We start from the raw sequence: 23468 nt of genomic DNA, 5'->3' as shown, positions 1-23468 counted from the left end.
GAGTTTCAAGATGGTGGGGATCCGATAGATCCGATTCCCGAACCACGATTCGTTCACGCAAGATCTGATGGAATCGAGAAGGGAGAATTCCAGTAGCGGCTTCTCGCAGATGGTATCAGGTCGGCGCCCATATGTCCGCAGCGAAGTTGGAGTAAAACGGTGCGAGCGAGACAGCTAACGAGTGTCGCGTACTTTTAGTGGGGCAACACGGACGGTCCTCGGTAAACACACACCTCAGGAGCCACACCTCGGCGTCGGGGTACATCGGCAGGATATGCTGGACACACGCGTCAGGGTTGCAGGTTGGGTGACTGCGCCTTGGAGTCTAGGGCAGCGGAGGATGCCAGGCGTAGCGTTTGTCGCCATCGTTAGTATCGTTCGTGAGCGTGCCCTTTTCGCTTGGCGCAGGTTGTCCGAAGGAGGTGGTGGACAGTGGGGAGGGATTTTTTTTGCGAACGCGCGCGCGCGCCTGCGTATGTGTTTGAGCGGATGCCGTGTGGAAGCACCCGGCCAGTAAATACCCGCCAGTATCGCGCGGCCACGAGATTGAGATATATCGTGTGCACGGGTTTTGCGAAACGGTTTTGTTTCCCGCGGGCATCATAGTCGCGGGTGACCTGGGTATCCGGACGCGAAAACACAACCGGTGCGTACCGGCCGGATACGAGTTGGGCGATGATCTGCGGCGGGCCACATGACGTGCCGTGAAACCGATCGCAACACTCACCCTCCCTGTTCACCGGTCAGACACGTACCCTCCGGCAACCGGATATACCTAGCCCAACTCTAGTGCAGTTGAAGGCGGCTGGCTTCCGGCGGTGGTAGAGATCCTGCACACGCACACACAGACACACAGACTAGAGCGCGAGATCCTTCACGAGGCAGGCAAGTAAAGCAAAGGACCTTTCAGCCATGCTGGTACCACCGGACATGATCACTGTGCAGTCGAAGACGATCTTCCAGATCAACAAGTACTACGCGGAGAAGGTGCAGGTGCGCATGGGCAACATCGCCATCGTGCTGCGTGAGATCTGCAAGATCGTGCAGGAGGTGCTGCGCGAGGTAGAGGTCCAAGAACCGAGGTTCATATCCAGCCTGGTGGAGTGCAATGGCCGGTAAGTTGACTCAACAATTTTGGGGAGCAATGATTGAAGGTACTTCTCACAGTGCGAGGATCTTGAGTGCTGCTACTACTTTCCGTTTTCAGATTCGAAGGCCTGGAGGTGATTTCGCCGACGGCATTCGAGGTCGTGCTGTACCTCAACCAGATGGGAGTGTTCAACTTCGTCGACGATGGCTCACTGCCCGGTGCGGCAGTGCTGAAGCTGAGCGATGGCCGCAAACGCTCGATGTCGCTGTGGGTCGAGTTTATCACCGCGTCCGGGTATCTGTCCGCCCGGAAGATCCGGTCCCGCTTTCACACGCTCGTTGCCCAGGCTGTGGAGAAATGTCCGTACCGGGACATGGTGAAGCTAGTGCCGGACACGACCGAGGTGAAGCTCCGTATCCGCGACCGTTACACCGTGCAGATAACGCCCGCGTTCAAGTGTACCGGTATCTGGCCCCGGTCGGCAGCACACTGGCCAATACTCAACATTCCCTGGCCCCATCCGGCCCTCGTCGCCGAGGTCAAGACGGAAGGGTTCGATCTACTCTCGAAGGAGAGTGTTATCCTGCAGGGGAAGAACGCCAACGTGGAGGGCGACGCCTGGCTGCTGCACTTTACCGAGGCCGAGAATCGGTTGCTGCAGGGTGGCTATCGGAAGCGGTGTCTTAGCATCCTGAAAACGCTGTGCGATCGGCATCTGGATCTGCCCGGCGCACCGATCGGGTACTACCATCTGAAGACGCTACTGCTGTACGAGTGCGAGAAGCATCCGCGGGAAACGGAGTGGGATGCGGGCTGTGTGGCGGATCGGCTGAACGGGATCTTTCTGCAGCTCATCTCCTGCCTCCAGTGTCGCCGCTGTCCGCACTACTTTCTGCCGAGTCTGGACCTGTTCAAGGGCAAATCGCCGACGGCACTGGACAATGCGTCCAAGCACGTGTGGCGCCTCTGTCGGGACATTCTAACCAGCAGCAAGGCGTTCGATAGGCTGTAGTCAGGAAAGAGGGGGTTTATGTCTAGGCCCAACGGTTCCAGCGTGCCGACCATATCAAGGTGTCCGGATATCTAGTGAGGTGCAGAAAAACACCAAGACACTGTACGCGTGATGTATACGAGATGGATTCTTAATCCACAACAGCAATTAGTGTAAACGCTTAACGTTGTGAACGTTTAGAGGACCGAACGAGGTGAACTGTATACGATGTCTGTCGTCTGCCTTAGTTTTGACGTTTAAAGTAAGCTTTCCTACACCAACTTTCTAGTGAAGCGGCAAGAAATAAGGACTCGGTCAACTAGAACTCGATTTATTTGTTTTGCATTCTTCTGGATTTGTTCTCTGTTTTACGGTCCGGCAATATTTATAAAACTAGTGACAAAACGTGAACGTGATAATTGCTAGATGTTTAAGGTGTCTCTGCTGCCATTTGCTTCAATTTTTGCTTCCGGTGTAGTTGTGATGCGAAGCAAAAATACAAAAAACAAGTAACAGATTCAATTTTAAGGTTATGTTTGTTTCACGTTCTGTGCTGTGCTGTGCTTCGAATCGAACCTCGAACGGTGCAAAAACGGAAGGATTGGCATTTTATCAGAATTTTTGTTTGTAAATAAGAAAGGAAAAGCGAAGCTTTCAATCAACCGGAAGGAATTGGATTTTTGTTTTGTTTTTGAAATTATTGTTAACGTTAGATATATTTGTATACACACAGGGAATATTTGATGACATTAAAAAGCAACAACAAAATAAATGGTGGACAAAATCATGCTTAAGTAGTATACGAGTGTGCTTAGGAAAACGAAAAAACGGACGCATAAGATGTGTTTACACGACTGCATCAGATAAATAAATTTTTATTGATTTCATAATCTAAAATAAGTTGTGGTTTTATTTACTAAATTTTTTTATTCCTATTTATTCGTTTTATAAACATTTTAAAAGTATAAAATTTATTCGCTCATGAAACGGCACGTCAAAAAAACTCGACCGACCGTGGAAAACACTGCAGAATAATGTTTCGAGCGAGCAGTAACAACATTTAATTATCTCGCCCCGAAGTGTGTAGATAATCGCATTAATTAATGCCACATTCCCGCACTAATAATGATATCAACCCAGGCTCGATTTAAAACGCATCTCAACTACATCTGCCCAGTTTGGCTGTGCAAGCGTCGCTTCCTTCACAAAACAAAACCCGAACAAAAAAGAACAACAAAAATTCAGCTTTAAAGCTAAGTAAGAAAGAAATTAAGGCAACACGGCGAAAGGTGGAAAATGCGGCATTTTTTAATTTCATTTGGAAAAACAATGGAAAATCGAGAGCGAGAAAGAGAGCGTTCTTCCCTGTGAGCAGTCAAACGGAGAAGACTGATGAAAGGTGATTCGAAGACGGTTCGGACGGACGGGAAGGCATTCCCGGAAGCAGGAACATACTGTACGACACTAATTTATGAAGGTGACCACGCCGAAAAACATGGCCAAACATGGGGCCATCTTGTGTGTGTGTGTGTGTGTGTTCCTTCTCCTTCTAAACTGTACCGAGCGAGTCTATTAACGATTAAATTGTAAGACAAGCGTCCGATTTGCTATTCCTGGTTTGGGGTGGAAATAGAGGGAAATAAAAATAACTACACACATACACTCAAACACACACATACATACTCTTACCCGTGTTCTATTTGACCGCCTGTTGACGGTCAGAGTTTTATGATTTGATGATTTTCTTTCGAGCGTCGCTTGAATATCTTCTACTGCTTTAGGGTTTGTGGGAATTAGAATAATTATATAATCTTGCATGCATTTGAACTACAGGATTTAATATTACAATTTTCGAGCATGCATTTAAATTTCACGAATTAAACAGTAGACAATTAAGGATTAAGATTAGGACTACTCGACTGTTATACACTTACACGAACTACTCGAATTACATGTAAATCATTATGGACAAACGAATACACAGTTGCAAACCGACCAGCGATACGAGTGCACACAGTCTCACTTCAATCCTCAAAATATATCACAACCACCCCCTTTCGTGAACATTTTCACATTTGTTGGTCCTTCGAACCGGATCGTGATATACGGAGAGGAAGTTTCATTCTGCAACCAAGAGTGGAACTCGGTATACGGAAATTGTGCAAGTCATTACGTGACAAATTCGCCATCGCATTCGGCCCCGCGTCAAGGGCAACGGTCGGTTACACTCCACCATTTCGAATTTCGCGCCAACGAGTTGTTCGTTACCGTCGTGTGATATTTCGTGTGATATTTTCGAGAAGCAATGGATAAGAAAATCAAGGCAGTGCAGTTGAAGAAAAGGATTGCTGTGGAAAGCATTAAATCCATGGAGCGGTTCCAGACGGATTTCCAACCCAACGACGCCCAACAGATTCCGGAGGTGTTAGAGAATTTGGAATCGCATCAGGCAGGGTTCTTCGCCGCTATTTCTAAACTGGAGGAACTCGACGAAAGTGATGCAACAATCGAAGCGTGCATTATGGAGAGAATCCACTTCGAGGAACGTTGCAGGAAGCTGAAATCATTTTTACGTGCAAATCAACCCAAGGAAGAAGGAGCGGTCAACGATACGACAGGTTTGGCTTCGTCGACACTCGCTTTTGGTCGACCGCACGCACCAAACCTACGCTTACCCAAAATCGAGCTTCCAACGTTCGATGGAGATCATACGAAATGGCTGTCGTTCCGCGATCGCTTCCTTGCTATGATCGACGCTTCGCCTGAGCTTCCGTCCATCGCAAAACTGCAGTACTTACTTTCATCGCTAAAAGGAGAGGCTGCACTACCCTTCGAGCACACACCTCTAACGGAAGACAATTACGCAATCACATGGGCTGCTCTGCTTAAACGGTACGACAACTCGCGTCTACTAATCCGTGAGTATTATCGGAAAATGCACTATCTCCCCGGAGTGCATTCGGTGTGCGTGGATAAGCTTTCCCACTTGGTGGATGAATTCACGCGCTTCGTGAACGGATTAGTGAAGTTAAAGGAACCGGTAGATTCGTGGGATACACCGCTGTCGAATATGCTGCTTATGAAGTTAGATCGGGAAACGCTGTTGGCTTGGGAAAAGCATTCGGTACACTTCACGCGGGACAAATACAAGGATGTGATCGAGTTTGTTCAAGATCGGATCCAAATCTTGAAATCGACCAACACTTTCGTGATGGATCAAAGCGCTGGTGGTACCAAGGTGGCCGGCAACAGTCGGCAGCCAGTGCAACGACGGTTCATCGCGTATGCAGCTACTTCTCGCCCGGCTCCTGTTCCTTCGTCTGCCCTCATCCAACCGCCAAAGTGTCCACTGGAGTGTTCCGAAGGTCACACTTTGCGCAACTGCCCAGTGTTCACAGGTAAAGAAGTTCAGCAACGACGAGACATTGTTGCAACGAATCGACTGTGCTGGAATTGTTTGAGCAGCAATCATCAGGTGAGGGAGTGTAAATCGGAATTTTCGTGTCGCATATGTCGGGAGCGTCATCACAGCTTATTGCATCACACTCCACGCTACACTCCTCCCACAACGGTTACAATGTCTGCTCAAACGGATGACGACAATGTGTTCCTTGCAACGGCAAACATCCAAATCAAGGATGACTACGGCAACATCCACGAAGCAAGGGCTTTATTGGATTCGGGTTCCACATCGAATTTCATCGCGGAAGACCTAGCTCGAAGGCTGTTGACCAGTCGCAAAAGGGTCAACGTCGCTGTTTCGGGCATCGGCAATTCGGTACAGCTGGTCAAGGGTTCGATCGTCGCCACCGTTCACTCCAAGACACAACCCTTCTCAACGGAAATGGCGTTCCTGGTTCTGGACACGCCATGTACAAACATTCCTACTTCACCAACGGACATCTCTTCATGGGAAATGCCGGATGTGGCATTGGCGGACAGCACCTTTAATCATCCGGGGCAAGTCGATATCGTCATCGGAGGCGATACGTTCTGGGAGCTGCACACCGGTCGCAAGCGCTCTATTGGCAGAGGCAAGCCGTGGCTGATTGAAACCCGTTTCGGTTGGGTTGTCAGCGGCATCTCTCATCATATATCAGCCGGTCCGCGGCTGTGTCATCTTTCTGCACACGATGCCACATTGGAGGAGATCCTGCATCGATTCTGGGAGAGCGAAACCATAGCCGAGGATCCTGTGCTATCGGTCGAGGAGAATGCTTGCGAAAAGCATTTCGCTGCAACAACTGTTCGCACTACAAGTGGAAGGTATGTCGTTCGTTTGCCTTTTAACCCCAATCCTAATGTCGTTTTAGGAGAGTCGAAACAAATAGCTGATCGTAGATTGCGTAGTATGGAACGGCGGTTGAACAGTAATCCTACAATGAAAAAGGAGTATGCCAAATTCATGAGAGAATACGAACAGTTGGGGCATATGAAACGACTTACCAGTCCTGCAGATGATTCGATAGATCACTATTACCTTCCACACCATGCCGTTGTTAAAGAGTCGAGCACAACCACGAAGGTTCGCGTCGTGTTCGATGCATCGTGCAAAACGTCGAGTGGTTACTCGTTGAACGACAAACTCATGGTGGGACCAGTCGTTCAAGAAGATCTCCTATCGATCATCCTTCGGTTCCGTTCTCGTGCCATCGCATTGTCTGCCGACGTAGAGAAGATGTATCGGCAAATTTTACACAGTCCCGATGATTGTAGATATCTGCGCATCCGGTACAGAGAAGATCCTGCTGAACCCATCTCAACCTTTGAACTACAGACGGTTACGTACGGCACAGCATCAGCTCCTTTTCTAGCTACAAGGACCTTGAAACAAGCTGCTATTGACAACAAGGAAGAGTACCCGCTGGCAGTGAACGCTGTCCTAAACGACTTCTACGTTGATGATTTGTTAACGGGTACCGATGATATCTATGAAGCGATTGAAATGCAGAAGCAGATATCAGGCATGTTAAATTCAGCTGGTTTCACACTGAAGAAATGGGCTTCAAACCGCACCGAAACATTGCAAACCGTGCCGTCTGAAGATGTAGCAGTTCAACTAACGCATGAATGGAAGGATTCGAAGCAGGTTTCCACGTTAGGTATCATGTGGGAACCAGCTGCTGACACTCTACGTTTTCGGATCGATATACCACCTACACCATCCCGCATGACAAAAAGGCTAGTTTTGTCATACATAGCTAAAATATTCGATCCCCTCGGGTTGCTGGGTCCAACGATCATCATCGCCAAAATGTTCATGCAGCAACTGTGGGCTCTAAAGCAGAACGGAAGATCGTGGGATTGGGACAGCGAGCTACCATCGCACCTACAGCAAGAATGGTTGAACTTCCACTCTACCTTATCCTCACTGCGCAACCTGAGAATACCACGGTACATAGCTCAACGCACGGCCACAAGTCTGCAAATACACATCTTTGCTGACGCATCACAACTAGCATACGGCGCTTGTTGTTACATCCGCGCTGAAGGCTTGGAAGGAGTCACCGTACAGCTGCTAACAGCCAAGTCGAAAGTCGTCGCATTATCTAACTCACACTCTATAGCTAGGTTGGAATTATGTGCAGCGCGATTGGCCACACTCCTACACGAGAAGGTGATTAATTCACTGAAGGTTTCTGCTACTACAATCTGTTGGACCGACTCAATGACTGTACTTCACTGGTTGAACTCCGTACCAAATCGCTGGAAGCCGTTCGTAGCCAACAGGGTGGCTAAAATCCAGCAAACTTCCGGCATACAGTGCTGGAAGCATGTTCCAGGCACCGACAATCCAGCAGACGACATCTCGCGTGGCTTAACACCAGAGAAACTATTGGCATGTGAACGCTGGTGGCACGGGCCACATTGGTTAGCACGCAACGCTGAAGATTGGCCACAAAACACTTCACCACCAAACGAGGCTGAGAGCGCAGAGGAGGAGAGGTTAACTTCACCACGGGTTGCAACAACATCTACAATCTGCGAATTTCGGAACAGGTTGTTTTCCCGAATTTCGGCTTACCACACACTGCAAAGGGTTGTTGCATACGGCTTGCGCTTTATTCATAACGCGAAGCTTCACAAGGGAGCCGCGCACGAGCTGAATCGCATCTACAAGATGCTTAAATGCGACGAACACGATCGAGCTGCAATATTTGATTGGTGCGCGACGAATCAGATGAAGTGGAAATTCATCCCACCGAGAGCGCCGCATTTTGGAGGTTTATGGGAGGCAGCGGTGAAAGCAGCTAAAAAACACATCATTAGAACCATCGGCACTACAAGCATCACGCAGGAGAACATGCTTACCTTGCTTGCCCAGGTAGAGCAATGTTTAAATTCACGGCCAATAACACCTTTATCCGATGAGCCGTGTGATTTAGAACCACTGACACCGGGCCACTTCCTTGTCGGTGGCAATATGCAAGCGGTACCAGACATCGATTACACCAATACGCCGAGCAATCACCTGAAGGAATACCAATTGGTACAAAAACATCTCCAATCGATTTGGGCCCGATGGTATCCGGAGTATCTGCAACAGTTACAAGCCCGGGCCAAATATTGTTCCGGTAAAGCAGCCGTCCTACAACAAAATCAATTGGTGATTATTAAGGAAGACAATGTTCATCCTACCTCTTGGCCCATGGGGCGCATCGTTGCAGTACATCCAGGAAAGGACGGGGTAGTTCGCGTTGTTACACTGCGCACTGCTTCAGGGAAGCATATCGTCCGCGCAGCTAATCGTCTAGCTGTTCTACCAAATCCAGACCCGCTAAGTCATCTTGAAACCACGGAAACCACATGCACTGATTAATGCGCACTTGTAAACCACGCTACATTGTTTACATTCACAAGTGTCAATCACGGATCAAGATAAACAAACACACGCCCACACGCACCCACATATACACACACACACACATGATAACAGGCAGATAGGAGATAAGCATTGCGTCAGGAGTACACGATTAGTTTTGAATTCACATTTGCATGAAATTTAAAGAAGTTCCTTCTTTGGTGGCCGGGAATGTGGGAATTAGAATAATTATATAATCTTGCATGCATTTGAACTACAGGATTTAATATTACAATTTTCGAGCATGCATTTAAATTTCACGAATTAAACAGTAGACAATTAAGGATTAAGATTAGGACTACTCGACTGTTATACACTTACACGAACTACTCGAATTACATGTAAATCATTATGGACAAACGAATACACAGTTGCAAACCGACCAGCGATACGAGTGCACACAGTCTCACTTCAATCCTCAAAATATATCACAACCACCCCCTTTCGTGAACATTTTCACAGGGTTGGTTAAAGACAAATGAACGGTAGAAGGAAATGGGAAGGGGAGGGAAGGGAAGAATGCACGAGTAATGCAAACCATACAAAAATGCATCCAGAAAAACGATTATTTGTATTGCATTTTGGTTTATTTAAATTCCATTTGCTTGCAATTGCATACATTTAGGAGTTTGCGATGCGATTATTTTTAAATAATAATAAAAGTAACCGACAGATGGAAAACAATGAGGGGGGAGCAAAAATCAGCAAAAACCACAACCGTAACGTGGTACAGGTTGCTGTGGAAAGAAGAAATCAGAAACTAAAGAAACAAAAACCCCGTGCGAGAGTTATTAAAATGACAATACAGAGAAGAGATCGGTGCAGAATTGTGACTGTAAGCCAGAGCCAAAGCAGACTGTGAGCTGCATCGGGAATCAGCTTTGTGGTCGAGAATTTGCCACAAGCTGCGAGTTGGGAGAAAGCAAATTTTGCAGTAAAAAATAAAATTTAGTAAAGTGCTTTATAGTTGCCATACTTCAGTAATAAAACTAAAAATAAAATAATTTAAAATGAAATTGTTTATAGCCTAAAAACGGAATTACTTAAGCAAAAACTGCAAATAAATGTTGATGCACAGCTTGATAAGGCAAAGCAGCACACAACAATCGGCAAGCAGTGGAACGTGCCTGCGAACGTATGACATTCTGCATCAAGCCACTGGGACATCCATCATACGTGCGAAACTTTGTATGCGACCGGACAGGCGCAAGTTATCACATTTTAATCGACCGACGAAACACACACTGGTTACCGTGCCACGCAGGTGAGCACAAACGTAAGCAGAAGGCAAAAAAAAAACAATATTTGAAGCTCATCAGCAAGTTTGTGCGCGTACTGCCGCGAGTCGGTTACATTTAATAATTTTATTGATATCCCGATGACGCGTGGTGCATACTGAAGGTGGCTACGTGATGTCCTAACACGAAAATAGATGGTAAGCAGGCAAGAGAAAAGAGTCACAGCGAGAAGAGAACAGAACAAGAGAAGAAATGTTTGATTAATAAAGTAAGAAAGACATAGAAATAACAAATGAAGTAGAACAAAATGAAGAAAAATATTAAAGTAAAGATAGAAAAGCAAAAAGAAAAAGAAAAGAAAGTGAAAATAAACTAGAAGACAAAAAAATTGTATCATGGTAAAAAGAACAAGAAAATAAACAAGAAAAGGAAAACAAATATTCAATAAAGAAATGAAAAAATTAAACACAAAAAGGAGAAAATGAAACTAAAAATTGCAACAAATCATTTGGCCCAGAAGCGTGTGAACAAAACACTTAAACAAACAAACACACCCAATAATCGAACGCCAAGAAATGGCAAAGCAACCTGACCTTAGTGAAGATAAAAATCAGAAGTATTCAAACCCACTCTAACGTGCATATTGACACACACACACGCTAGCCCAGTGCTTATGTTTATTAATTTTATAGACCTTCACCGGGGCCATCATCAAGCTCATAAATTTGGCAAGTTTGTGCCCGTGATGGGTCCGCGGGCCGGACGAGAAAAATTCGCGGACGCACCTTGTGGCGGATGGCTTCATTGCGCTACTTTTTTTCCCCTCTCCGTCAGGGCGTTTTCTTTTCCCACTGTTATTTCTACCACCTTTTTTGGTTTACCGGGCGTCGAGGTCCATTGGCGGGCCTGATCATCGTCACCTTTTGACGTTCGGAAAGCAAAACGTTCTGGCTGTTAGTATTCCGGACGCCTAATGAAACATGTGTTAAACATGGGCATCGTACCGGCCCGGAGGCATCCTGGCAGCATCCTTTTCGCACAAGTGTTTACATGTGATTGGGGAGAGGGTGGAGAAAGGAAAGGCACGCAATTAGAACGCACGCGGAACGCGCGAAGAAATGACTGTTTTGTCGTCTTTCAACATCATAATTAGGGCCTCGGGGTGCGACCGGTTCGACCGGAGAAGGTTTTAATTATTTGATTTCGTGATCTATAGAGGCGGAAGAGAGAGAGAGAGAGAGAGAGAGGGAGAGTGAGAGGGAGGGAATGTATCTGTGTGTGAATTGATTGAAAGATCGGTAAAGGTTACACACACGTGTGAGATGGGGCGATGTTTCAATTAACTCTTCAATGCACAGCAAGCTTCGAGGATTACTCGAGATATTCTCATTTTAATGTAACTGTCATGTCCTCTTGAGACTGTAGATCACAGTTTTGTAGTCCTCCAAGGCTTTGACTTTCATGCAGTCAACGAAGTCTGTAAAGTCTTTTAGGCTGTGCTGATGGACAGAGGAGGTGTGATAGAATCAAATCGAGGTCGAGTAATGACGTTGATGCGCCTACCAGAAGGCTTATAGAGTTGGTAGAGGAACTTCAGCAGATGAAGGTCTTGGGAGCGGTTGTAGCATCTGATCAGTAAGTAAGCTTGTAGTAATACGCCTCCTTGAGTTATTCTAACACCTGGAAAAATGACTACATACATACATAGGAAGTACAGCGCAGTGTTTTCCGCAGATCAGAGCTGACGACGTAGGGGACATTTATACTGATTTGTCGTTTGGAGAGCATTTCTCAAAAAAAAAAAATATATAATAAAATCCCTCTCTTTATTTCTTTCTCTCTCTCACTCTCTCTTTAATCACTCTACTCTTATCGAAGCGCGCACGATATAAAACCGAGAGCAAATATCATGATTCGATTACCGGCCAGTGTGTAGTATCCCGTTTCGCATCGAATAACCAGTGCGTATACCGAGTACCCTATCTGGACCATCCACTTACGCTTGGTGAAAAGTGAAATAAAAGCTTCCTCTTGAAAGTGCATCGAAGGGTTTGGCGGTACATTTTTGTGTTGATGACCTGCGCCTGTGGAATGCAGCCGCATGCGCTCGTAATTAGTTCGCGTTGTTAAATATTAATAAGCAAACTCTATTGCAAAAACACACACAGCAAGCTGGGCAATGAAGAGAGAACGAAATGAAGCAATAATACTAAACGCACTGTAAAAATGTGAACCGGTTCCGGCTATTTCGTGCGAATTTCGTGGACCACATTGCAAAAAGGGGACAAAAACAAAAAAATCAGCTCTTCCGGTCAGCTCCGCAAGTCGGAGGCTGCGGTGGGAAAGACAATAAAATCGAACCTTTCCGTTGACAAAAAAGGCACCACAATGAGGAACCACGAATCGCTATCAAATCTTTCAAATCTCTCTACCATCAATTCATTTAAATTTCTTTCGGGGTTTTCTTCTGCCCATGGATTCTTCTTGCTGTTCTCTGTGTCAATTCTCCCACTCATCTCTCTCTCTCTCTCTCTCTCTCTCTCTCTCTCTCTCGTTGTCAGGTTTTTAATGTTATTAATTCATGCTTCAGGTGTTTATTGGAAGTCTTTCAAGTCTACCAGATAAAGGAGGCAGTCCCTCGCCGTACCCTCGTCGCTACTTCACACAACCACCGTAATGCGTCTGCTATATTTACTTTAAACGCTAAAATTTATAGTGGCAATAAATTAGGAAATTATCATGTTTTCATATTGACGTGCTTGTAACGTTGTGTTGTTCTTGTCGGATGTTAATAAATGGATGTTTTACTTCTCGTTGCTGCTTTCTCGGCTTTTCTTCACTTGCGTGTCAAAAATCCGGCATCGCAAAGGCTTCGGCGATAGATTAGAAGGAACGGGAGTAAGCATCAAGCGATTGTCACATGGCAAGCAATGATGTGTGGTTCGTTTGTTTGCTTTCTAAGTAGTATTAAGGAGAAGGTTGTAAATGATACGCAGCATGAAAGAAAAATCTAAATGAAACAACAGAAAGAAAAAAACTCTCCGGGGGAGATAAATTCACCAATTTTTGGTCCAACGCTCGGATCAGACGGGTAGGCGATGGGAATTACGATACATGCAGCGCAACGGCAGCAGGAAGCCTCGCCCTGGAGGCTGGAGGCTGCGGGAGGACCCGGTTACCAGGAAAACGGTGGCCACCAGTGGGCGGGGTGCGGTTTTCATTATTGATTTTCATTCCCATCGTGTTCGGCGTCGGTGCGCGTGCGTTCCCTGCGGGGTCGCCCAGTTCGTGTTTCACATCATTAATGTATATTTATGCGCTAGCGTTGAAATAAGACCTATCGGATCGACGGCTTAGCTTAGGCGGTGAGGATGTCTGAAGCTGTGGGATCGGTGGCAGAAGATTCTGCTGCTAAGGGTGAGCCAAGTAATGGTAGGATCTATCAGACTGATAGGCAGAAGTTGATTGCAACTTACATTCAGCACCGGCTATACAAGTCGCCCATGAGTCCTCAGATATGGAGCTCAAACCTGTGTACAGTGACGTTTGCTGCGAAGTAGATGATCCAACCACCTGGAAACAAATGATCAAAATCAATGCATTTTGACAGCTAGTAGGCAAGCGCACTATACCAAACTGTCAGTGTTGAAGTTGCGCATAAGGCACTCTCGATACCTTACATACACTCACATCAGCAGACACTAGCGCTCGATAGGCAGAGTACATCTAAATCATCTCCACAGCCGGGTTGAACATCTTGCCACTAAAGCATAAATCCAAGACAAACGAAATCAGCGTGGGCAGTGCGTGTTTACATCGTTGAGTTGTGTGATTGTGGGTGGCATACGGTGACACCCTTACCTTTTGCTTAATTGTTTTTAGTGTCGATTTGAGTTTTTGGGTTATCGGTGGGATCGTCTTACAGCCGTACCGAACCACGGGACACGACAGAACAGAAGATGAAGTATGTCCAACCATGTGCTTGATCTTTTGTTTTAGTTCCTCTCGGGTTTCACTGGTTTTCTCGTGGCTTTGCGTTTCGTTTTTTTGTTTTGGTTACTTTCGTTTCGTGGGCCGTTTATTTAACGAGTAAGATGACCATAATCATGAATGATCATGATCATGATGTTTGTCCCACCTGGCTGATTAATGGTTCATAAATCGATCCCGTCGCCAAACCATTCGCGTGCGTGCTTTATGGGTGTCTTCCTTATCCGCCCAAACCTATCTGTTTGTTTTTCGTGCTGTTGTTATGCTCCAGGTGCTGGAGGGAATATTCGAACGTGGGAAATAAAAGGTAGCCGGATGAAGATACTGCGGTGTGTAGAGCCGCGGCACTTTAACGTCGAGTTAGGCATTTAAAAGTGAATGGAAGTTAGATTTTTTAATGAATTCTTATAGAGGAGATTCTAAGAGTGATTTATACATCTGACTGATGTCTTTCTTACCATGCTTTCTTTAAGTACATACTCAATATTACAGTGTTATCAGTTGAATCAGAGCAGTGATGGACAAAAAAACGGTGGAACGAATTAAACATCGGAAATCTTCTAGGTCTACTACTCTGGGTGCGGTAAACGCGTCGTCGATTGAAGAGAGAGAGACGACTTTTCCACAACTGATAGAACTTGCGTCGGAGAGCCTCTGCCTTACTTACTTACTCAATCATATATATTGTAGTCAAGACGGAGTTAGTAGTGGAGTAGTAACAAACTCATCCGTCCAAGGAACCACTGAAGGCCCAAGTGTATACACATGCTATAAAAGCGCACTATTTTTGCGGATATAAAGGATACAAATTTTGTCCAGCGAAGTAAGAAGCCCAAGTAGTAGTATAACACCTCTACTATAAGGCACGTTATTTCTGGATAAAGGATAACAATTGCCCAGCGAAGTAAGAAGTGCCCGGGGCTTGGGATAAGATTTGAATCCTTGCTCTTTCGGTACCGGTGGAGCGTTTTAACAACCGCGCTACGAGCAACACTACACCAATCAAACGCTAGAGAGCGTACATATTCTACCAGCTACAGGGTTTGATCGGAGAGACAAATGCAATACAACAGGCTGCAGTGGGAAATATGATATTTAGCTCCGATCGAAGATTCCGCCCTTTTGTTACCGGTTCATTATTGTTTGTTTCCCCCCCGGTAATCCGCGTTTTTTTGTTGTTGTTGTAGTTTCTTTTGTTTTGGGCCAGTGTTTATTTTTCGCTGTACAGACCGGTGTAATAAATGGGGGATGGAAAATTTGTCGCTCTCTGTGTGCATACACAGACACGAACAAAACGAAATCCCGAGCGCCTGCCTAAAACTAAACCCACACTCTGATTGCTGCTCGTTTCAGGAGCATTATCCTGAATGTGTGTGTGTGTGGATCAAACCTTATAGCACGTTGGAAGTGGAAGCAGACGAAGACGACGGTACACATCCCTTTTACCTGCCATATCAAATTGCAGTTTGCTGATTTAAAATGAACTTCGCGTCGAATAATGGCAGGTCCGCTGACGTTGACGTGCCCCGGGTGTGGAATCGTGGTACGGCGAGCTCTGCCCCGCTCGGCTTCCCACCTGCTTTCCAACATCCAACGGCTGTAAGACGATTTGCGTGCTGTTCTTCTTCATTTTTTTTTGCGTTAAGGATCCGTTTCCGCACACACGGGAACGATAACTGCGAGAACCGCACATGAAGTGGAACGCGCGCGCCACACGCGGACGAATATGGCGAAAGTGCGTGTTAACATTGTTCGCTTTCCGATTAAGCATTTTATTAGCGAAGGATGGCCCAAAACATTCTTTCCTGCTTACTGCTGTTCTTTGCTTTGAGCGGTTTCGAATCAGCCAAAACCCGGTGGACACCTTTCACCGATTTGAATATCGAGTTTTAATCGAGAACCACTCCGATTAGGCGCACGTATCCCGATACCTGCTGTGCATTTCTCTCTCTCTCTCTCCCGCTCGCTCGGTGTTCTGCTTCATCAGGAATATTCACCTCAGCAAGCCAGCAAACGGCACAACGCCTAACGCCTTTAACGCACGGCTGGCCCGGCCCGAACCACGAGAAATTATGAGCCCAATAATCGTAAATTGGTTTGTACGGCCGTTGAAGCTGTCAGCGTTTATTGCCGCACGTCGGGCGCTCGAGCGCTCTTCAACCCGTTGCATAGACGGTTATTAGCCCGTCCGATTATAATATTGCAGTTCGAAAAAAGGTACCTGTTGGAAGATGTGCATCACACACAGAAACGGGCGCGTGTATCAGAATTTTATTTTGGTTTGTCTGTTTTCCTTCGTACAAGCGACACCACACCGTCCGATAACGGACACCGATAAGCGTGTTGACAGAAAAACAAACGTCCAAACGCAATGAAAACTGATCAACAGCAACAACAAAAAAAAACGCATCAAAACTTATGTGGTAAATGTTGCTCTTTCTTTGCAGAACAGCACATTATTTGCGATGATTCGAACAGACAAAACGGATAATTGTCTTGAATGGACTATTTGTTGTTTTGTTTTGGTTCACAAACATTGCTGAACGGTGTTTGTTTAGGGTAGAGGAGTTTGACACTTTGGTTTGACTTTTTGGGGGGATGAAACACACTTGCACTCACACAATCACACACACACGCACGCTTTGCTCACTTCTTAGGTCCTAAAGAGGTATAATAGTCCATCTAGGCTCAAGAGCTCTAGTGGAGCTTCAAGTCCTCAAGAGGTCCTGCCAATATCTATGGCTTCTATGATTGGATTGTTCGCGTAGCGTGACAGTCACAGTACTGCACACATCGAGACGATCCAGACGAGATTCGATATCCGGCTTATTGAGTCCTGCTGTAAATAATTTTTTTATTAGATCTTCGGAGAGTAGAAATTTGACAGAGAAAATCAATATTTTTCTGCTCTCGGAAGAAACTGTTTAGCACCTTAAATTCTCATCTCGATTTTCATAACCCCCTAAAAACAAAAAACAACGCAATCGACCACCGTTTCTTTAACCTTTTTTTGGTTTTTGTTTTGCACATGAAAAAAAAGGTATTTGAATCGTTTATTTTAAATTGTAGTGTTTGTTTACCATTTTGTCTATTTTAATATCTTCCCATGCACGATTGTGAATTTCACAACGATTTGTGTTTTGCTTTTTTCGCATACCGCGTCGGTTGCAATCGTTCACGAAACAACGGTAGAGTCGCCTTTCGCCTTACATTCTAGTAGATTTGATTCTGATTTTGCGTACTGCGACCCAGCGAACCCCGGACTGCCGGTTGTACTACAGTGTGATCTGTGATGCACCTTGCAATCTTTCCAACACGGTGGTGGAAAGATTGCGAGAGAAAAAGGAACGTAAGCCATGTAAAAAGAGAAAAAAAAAACACACACACATACCCTTTCTGACATTACTAGCTATGTGTCCAGTAAGCTCTAGCTTAATGTTTACTATGCTTCGGTTTGGTTCGATCTGTCAAACTGAAAACGTCAGATGAAGCATCATGTAACATGGAAAAGGAGCTTGAGAAAACAAAATTGATCTAACTGTGGAACTTTCTCTTGTCGCGATGCGGATCCAGACAATGGATCCAGATTGTTTTTAGTAGATTAAAACACCTTTAAGACATAAGTTATCGACGAACTAGCTTAGTGTATATAGTATACGTGCATAATAATTTAGTACCTCGCTAGAGTTAGTAGTACGTAAGGATTCTCTCTCGCTCTCTCTATTTCCCTCTCTCTCTCTCTATCTCGCCCTCTGGACATGGCGAGGCGATTACGCCATACGCTTTTGCACCGGTCCCTCCCTACCTACCACATTGCTTAGCCTAGAGTGCCTGTCCTGCCGGTGCGCCTTACAGCTCCTCGAGGCACCGCGAGTTCGTGAGCATGATCCGCGTCAACCGCCAGACCTGCTTGGATGCGTTCTCGAGCGCACCGGGCGACTTGCCCTTGAACAGGTCCATGTTTGGCAGGAAGTAGTGCGGACACCGGCGACACTGGAGGCAGGAGATCAGCTGCAGAAAGATGCCGTTGATACGGTCGCCCATACAGTTCTCGTCCCATTCCATCTCGCGCGGATGCTTCTCGCACTCGTACAGCAGCAGCGTCTTCATCACGTACGAGGTGACCGGGTTGCCGGGTAGGTCGAGGTGCCGGTCGCGCAACGTCTTCAGGATGCTGAGGCACCGCCTTCGACAGCCACCTGCGATAAATGCATTGCACACCGGATTAGTGTTGGGAGAGAGTTTGCATCGTTTAAAGCTATTGTGCAGTGCGAAACTAGATTGTGAATGCTAAATGATGCCTTATATTGGACTGCTAGAGATCCTTACGCTCCAACAAATCTGCCCAAGCACAGAAACACTAGACAAGTTGATCGACACATGCTCAGGATAGTTCACAACTGTCAGAAAAGCGATAAAACTATCTGTCAAACTGCTTTCGTTCGTGAGAATCTATCAAATCTAACGACTCTCATCACGAATTATCATTCTGAGTGATATTTCTAATGAGTCCTCTCTTGAGCTAAGAAAGACACAAAACGCCACAGCCAACATCAAGATCGCTCGTCTTCTTCGGGCCATAAATCTTTCCAGCGCTCCTAGAAAGTGAACCGTCCTCGTTTAAAATAATCTTCAAACTATCCATTTGCCACTATCAGCCGAACGGATGGCCCAGCTCGGTTGGGCCACGATAATGCGCTCCGGATATCTTAATGTGGATACGAACGTTAAGCGCGTAACGACGGGAGCTGTGCTACAGGCGATCGCGCTTTTACCGTGATGGACCGCTTTTATGTCGATATTAAGACGCATTATGTGAAGCTAGTTCTGTGGTGCGAGGTTTGCCCTGTGAGGGGCCCGGAAGGTGTTTGCTACCGTAAGGGAAGCAACTGATTGCTTTTGCAATTAATGCTCTACATCCATTAGAGGAGGTTAATCTTTGATGGTTTGTTTTTGGTCTAGCAATGTTAGTGTACCTGTTTTATGGCACGCTTTGTAATTTATTGGGGCTTTTATAGGTGTTCTAGAGGCGCATGGGTTTTTGAAGGATAGTAAAATAAAAATTTGTTCTAAAGCAATGCACGAGTTCGCATGCATTCGGCTGTAGTTAGGTACCTTGTAGCAGCTTGTTTTCGGCCTCGGTAAAACTGAGCACCCAGGCATCACCCTCCATCGCCGAGTTCTTCCCCTGCAGTGCGATACACTCCTTCGACAGCATGTCGAAACCTTCCGTCTTCACCTCGGACACGATGTTCGGATGGGGCCACGGTATCTGGGGCAGGGGCCAGTGCGAGGCGGACCGTGGCCAGAGACCGGCACACTTGAAGGCGGGCGTTATCTGCACGATGATGCGCTCGCGAATCCGCAGCTTCACCTCGGTCGTGTCGGCAATCATTTTCACCGAGTCGCGGTACGAACACTTATCACAGGCTTGCGCGACCAGCGTCTGGAAGCGGGACCGGATCTTCCGGGCGGACAGGTAACCGGACGCGGTGATAAACTCGACCCACAGCGACATGGACCGTTTGCGGCCGTCGCTCAGCTTCAGCACGGCGCACCCGGGCAGTGTACCGTCGTCGACGAAGTTTAGCACGCCCATTTGATTGAGGTAGATGATGATTTCGAACTCCGTCGGCGACACGACCTCGAGCCCATCGTACCGCCCGTTGTAATCGTTGAGCGACGAGATGAAGCGTGGTTCCTGCACTTCCACCTCCTTCAGCACGTCCTGCACCACCCGGCACACCTCCTGGATGGTTTTGTGTATTTGAGCTTTCCGGGCCTGGACCCGGTCGGCACAGTATTTGTTCATCTGGTAGATAAGTTTCGACTGGACCGCTATCATCTCGGGCGGAACGAGCATTTTGGCAGGTTTGACACAAAACTAAGCTAGCACTGGAGCACACACACACTCAGACACACAAACACGCGCGAAGGAGAATACCGAGCGGCACTTGGAGTTAGGGGCCGTGGTATCTTAATCACTTTTGACCCTAAGAACACTCGTCGAAAGTTCTGACGAGCTCGGTGCGGACACGGCAACACATGGAGGTGGTAGCGAATTTGGTTGATAGGCTTGATTGGAGGTCTTGATATAGATGATACAGGAGACACAGTTGTCACGTGTTCTGCACTGCACGACCCAGCTAGAGCCGGCACTATCTTCCTCTGCAGGAATAACGCAAACAACACTTTGTTCAGGACTAACAACACCTCTTCTGTTTTGGCTTTCCACTCACTCACAAACTCCCACACACTTCGAACCACTGGTCGGAGGTTGAAACAAAACAAAAACAAATCCGAAGATCTAATCCTGAGATCGCACCACAACTATGTCCGCAACTGTCGACGCAACATCACCCGGGCCCAATCCGTTTCTTTCCCGCACGAGCTCAACGACGGCACAGTACCGACGGAATTCGACCGACCCTGCGTACCCGGCAACTACTCGAACGTTACTGACGACGTCGTGTTCGTTGCGGTTGCGTGCAGCGAAAACGCTGTCGCCGTCAACGGTTCGCGGTTCGCGGTCTACGATTCGTGGACCAGCTACGCACCAACCCGATGCGTGCGTGTGTGTGTTTTAAACGCGGGGTGCGTGTTTATGCTCGCCCAGCATGGCAAGGATATACGGCCGGTGTTCATTCCGTTGGAGAGGCCACGCCTACTTAGGGTTGGACGCGATTTCTTCCACCATCGCGGCCCTACATTGTTCGGCAGTGTTGAACCAACTTACCCCACTCTGTGGGATAGCATTGAGGGTTGAAGATGAACAGGACCACTACCACTACCAACGCGATGTACAGTGAGCGACAAGTTTCATCACCATCCGGATGAATCTCTGCTTTGCGTTAACATCAGCAACAATAGCTGGAACCCCAAAACTAGCTCAGTAGCCTCCCAGTTGCAGGGCACTGTAATGAACTCCACCAAGATTCTCGTCTTAACCCCTGTCCATTGAAAAATGGATGCTGCAGGTTGGAACTGACTGCAACGAATCTTCAGACTACACCCGAGAGGGGAAACTATCTGGCCCAACCTCAAAGCCAAAACTTCCGTGAGATGAGGTTCCGTGATCAGGTCCGTGACCGGTACCGGGGTGTAACGGAGCGAGGAACGGAAACGGTAGCGAACTTTAAGGAGATGTTAAAGAGGGCGAGATAAAACTTGAATAAAGTGTTGATGATGACGATTTTTTACGTCTTTTTTTTCTTGGCTCTTGGTGCTCTCACTCTATCGCCTATCTTGCCGTTCGTGTTGCTCGACTAGTCTCCGTATTGCCGTTTCCCTGCTCGGCGTAGAATAGTTTGGTTTGCGGTCTGTCTCACCGGCTATCTACTCGTCCAAGAGGGACGACGGTCGGTTAGGATGTTTGGGTTTTGAGTGAACGATACTGACCGCACGCGCGCTACTGCTTGTTTAGTTGTTTGCACTGCGTTGTCTCTGTGTTCCTGCTTCTCCTGCTCTATCCAACGGTCTCACCAAACTCTGTATTCTTCCGGCATTTCTGCCGCAACACTAAATCCTGCTTTATATGGCACATTTAGGGAAGGAAATTATGGCTACATTTTACTGCTCCGTTTGTTCTCCGGAAGCAAACGAAGAAATAATTTTACGAAACCCCAAACCCCCATACCGTCACCCCGTTCCCTCTGGAGCACCTCATACACATGCTACAACATTTATAGCCTGCCGTGTCTGTAGCTTTTTTATATATATACTTCGTTTGGTGTTTCCCTTTTTTCATTGACGGATTTTTTCGTTGTTGTTGCTGTTGTGCTCTACGTGCCCCTTCTTCCTATCGCCACCAACAAGGATTTATTGCTGTTGCGTGCGCTTCCCGCATACATACACGAAGGAATGAAGACCGCAGATAAAAAATGTCTGCCATGTTGGGTCTCTTTGGGGGTTTGCGAAGGGCGATACGATAAAGCAGTCAGGCGGGCAGGCAGGCAGGCAGGCAGAAACCCTCCCACATAACAGCGCTGGAAAGAACCAATCCGAACACTGCAACCTCATCGAGCGGGCGGTAAGAAACAGAGCAAACCTAAATTAAAACTATCATAATTGCCGCCCTCAATTAAGATCATCTCACAGTCTTGCTGAGGCACAGTTTTTTGTTGCTTTATCTGGAGGTGGTGATCCGATCGCCGGATGACTAACGCGGACGTTGGAATTGGACCATTAAAACCTTCCTGATCGGTGAGGTTGACGGATGGGGAGCAGCAGTTAAACCGGGCTGCTCTCTGGGCATCTGGCAATAATGTGTGATGGGTGTCGTAAATGGGTAAAACAATCGCGATGAAAATAGAACCACCGTCGCTGGTGTGACTCGTTCGAATGGGCTTATTAGTGGTGTGCGGAATTTACGACCCTCGTGTAAATACTTACTCACACTTCAATCCAGACTCGAAGTGTATGGTGAGGTAGTTCCTATGTATAGAAAAACTTGGTAGGTTTGAGGTAGTGTTGTCGGTTTTAACTTGCCAGGATCGGTATAGAATCTCACCAATAGCATCTCCAAGAACTCTACGTTGTTTATCCAGATAAGAGTGAATGACGATTTCTTGATTGAATATCCAGGCAGTAGTTCTACATTTTTCTACAGAACTTGCATTGTCTAGCCGGGTTTGACTTACCAGAAAACCTAACTGTGTCGACTTCACAAACATTAGGCGGAAAATCCGAGTGAAGTATGTCAAGGTTATAGTGCCTAAGCTGTATGCAGAAAGAGTCGGAGTACTAAGACGATTTCTTGTAATGAGTCGTCCGAAATTCCTCCTCCTACTGACCCTACTTAACCTTGCTTAATCTCTAGAATTTTTTCTCCTAAATAAGATGTCCTCTCACTGACGAGCTGTGCAAATAATTTGAAGTATAGGTTAACGAAAATTTTTGGCATCAAGACATACCATTTTTATCCGGTGAAGTTGTCCGAGTTGCCCAGCAAGACCTTCCTCCCTTGCGATGGTTATGTTACACGACTTGGTAACTCGAACGCTGGATGGTCAATGTGTCGCGATCGTATCATCTAGTGTGTGCCCGTGAGTTGAAGAAAGGTGGATGAGGGTACGAAGCAAGACAAAAACAAAGCAAGTCCAAATAACAGCTTAAAAAAACGACTGAATCCTACTCACTGAGAAATCGATCGAGATGATCTTTCCATTTCGGACAGGCCGGTCAGTCTCGGTGGATGGTGGGGAGCCTATAAACGAAGCCCGTGGAACGAAGCGAAAGTATCAAATTTCATCCAATTAATAGACACCGGCAGCCTTCGGCCGGGTTGAGGGAAGGCTT

General features: G+C 46.6%; 2 protein-coding genes and 1 long non-coding RNA gene across 8 annotated transcripts; 1 reads left to right on the top strand and 2 right to left on the bottom strand.

The window, feature by feature from the left end:
- Positions 1-3: 3 nt before the first annotated feature.
- LOC118503035 (protein mab-21-like) lies at positions 4-2978 on the top strand. The gene is made up of 2 exons (XM_036035871.1): positions 4-1115; positions 1208-2978. The coding sequence occupies exons 1-2, from the start codon at positions 913-915 to the stop codon at positions 2100-2102; spliced, it is 1098 nt and encodes a 365-aa protein (XP_035891764.1). The 5' UTR covers positions 4-912; the 3' UTR covers positions 2103-2978.
- Positions 2979-11718: 8740 nt separating this feature from the next.
- LOC118503018 lies at positions 11719-16897 on the bottom strand. Of its 6 annotated transcripts, none has more exons than XR_004905109.1 (5): positions 16169-16897; positions 14043-14445; positions 13857-13944; positions 13658-13754; positions 11719-13592 (listed from the first exon to the last, which is right to left on the bottom strand). It is a non-coding gene; the product is annotated as an uncharacterized LOC118503018 (long non-coding RNA). The 6 variants fall into 6 exon arrangements; XR_004905112.1 differs by having other exon boundaries at positions 11719-13589; positions 16169-16896; XR_004905107.1 differs by having other exon boundaries at positions 13866-13944; positions 16169-16896.
- Positions 16898-17176: 279 nt separating this feature from the next.
- LOC118503006 (protein mab-21) lies at positions 17177-21804 on the bottom strand. Its single transcript, XM_036035820.1, has 2 exons — positions 19287-21804; positions 17177-18370 (listed from the first exon to the last, which is right to left on the bottom strand). The coding sequence occupies exons 1-2, from the start codon at positions 20032-20034 to the stop codon at positions 18021-18023; spliced, it is 1098 nt and encodes a 365-aa protein (XP_035891713.1). The 5' UTR covers positions 20035-21804; the 3' UTR covers positions 17177-18020.
- Positions 21805-23468: the final 1664 nt, after the last annotated feature.

Source organism: Anopheles stephensi, chromosome X (assembly GCF_013141755.1).
Source record: "Anopheles stephensi strain Indian chromosome X, UCI_ANSTEP_V1.0, whole genome shotgun sequence".
NCBI lineage: Eukaryota > Metazoa > Arthropoda > Insecta > Diptera > Culicidae > Anopheles > Anopheles stephensi.
The sequence above is the reverse complement of the archived record's forward strand: the minus strand, read 5'-3'. Positions and strand labels throughout refer to the sequence as shown.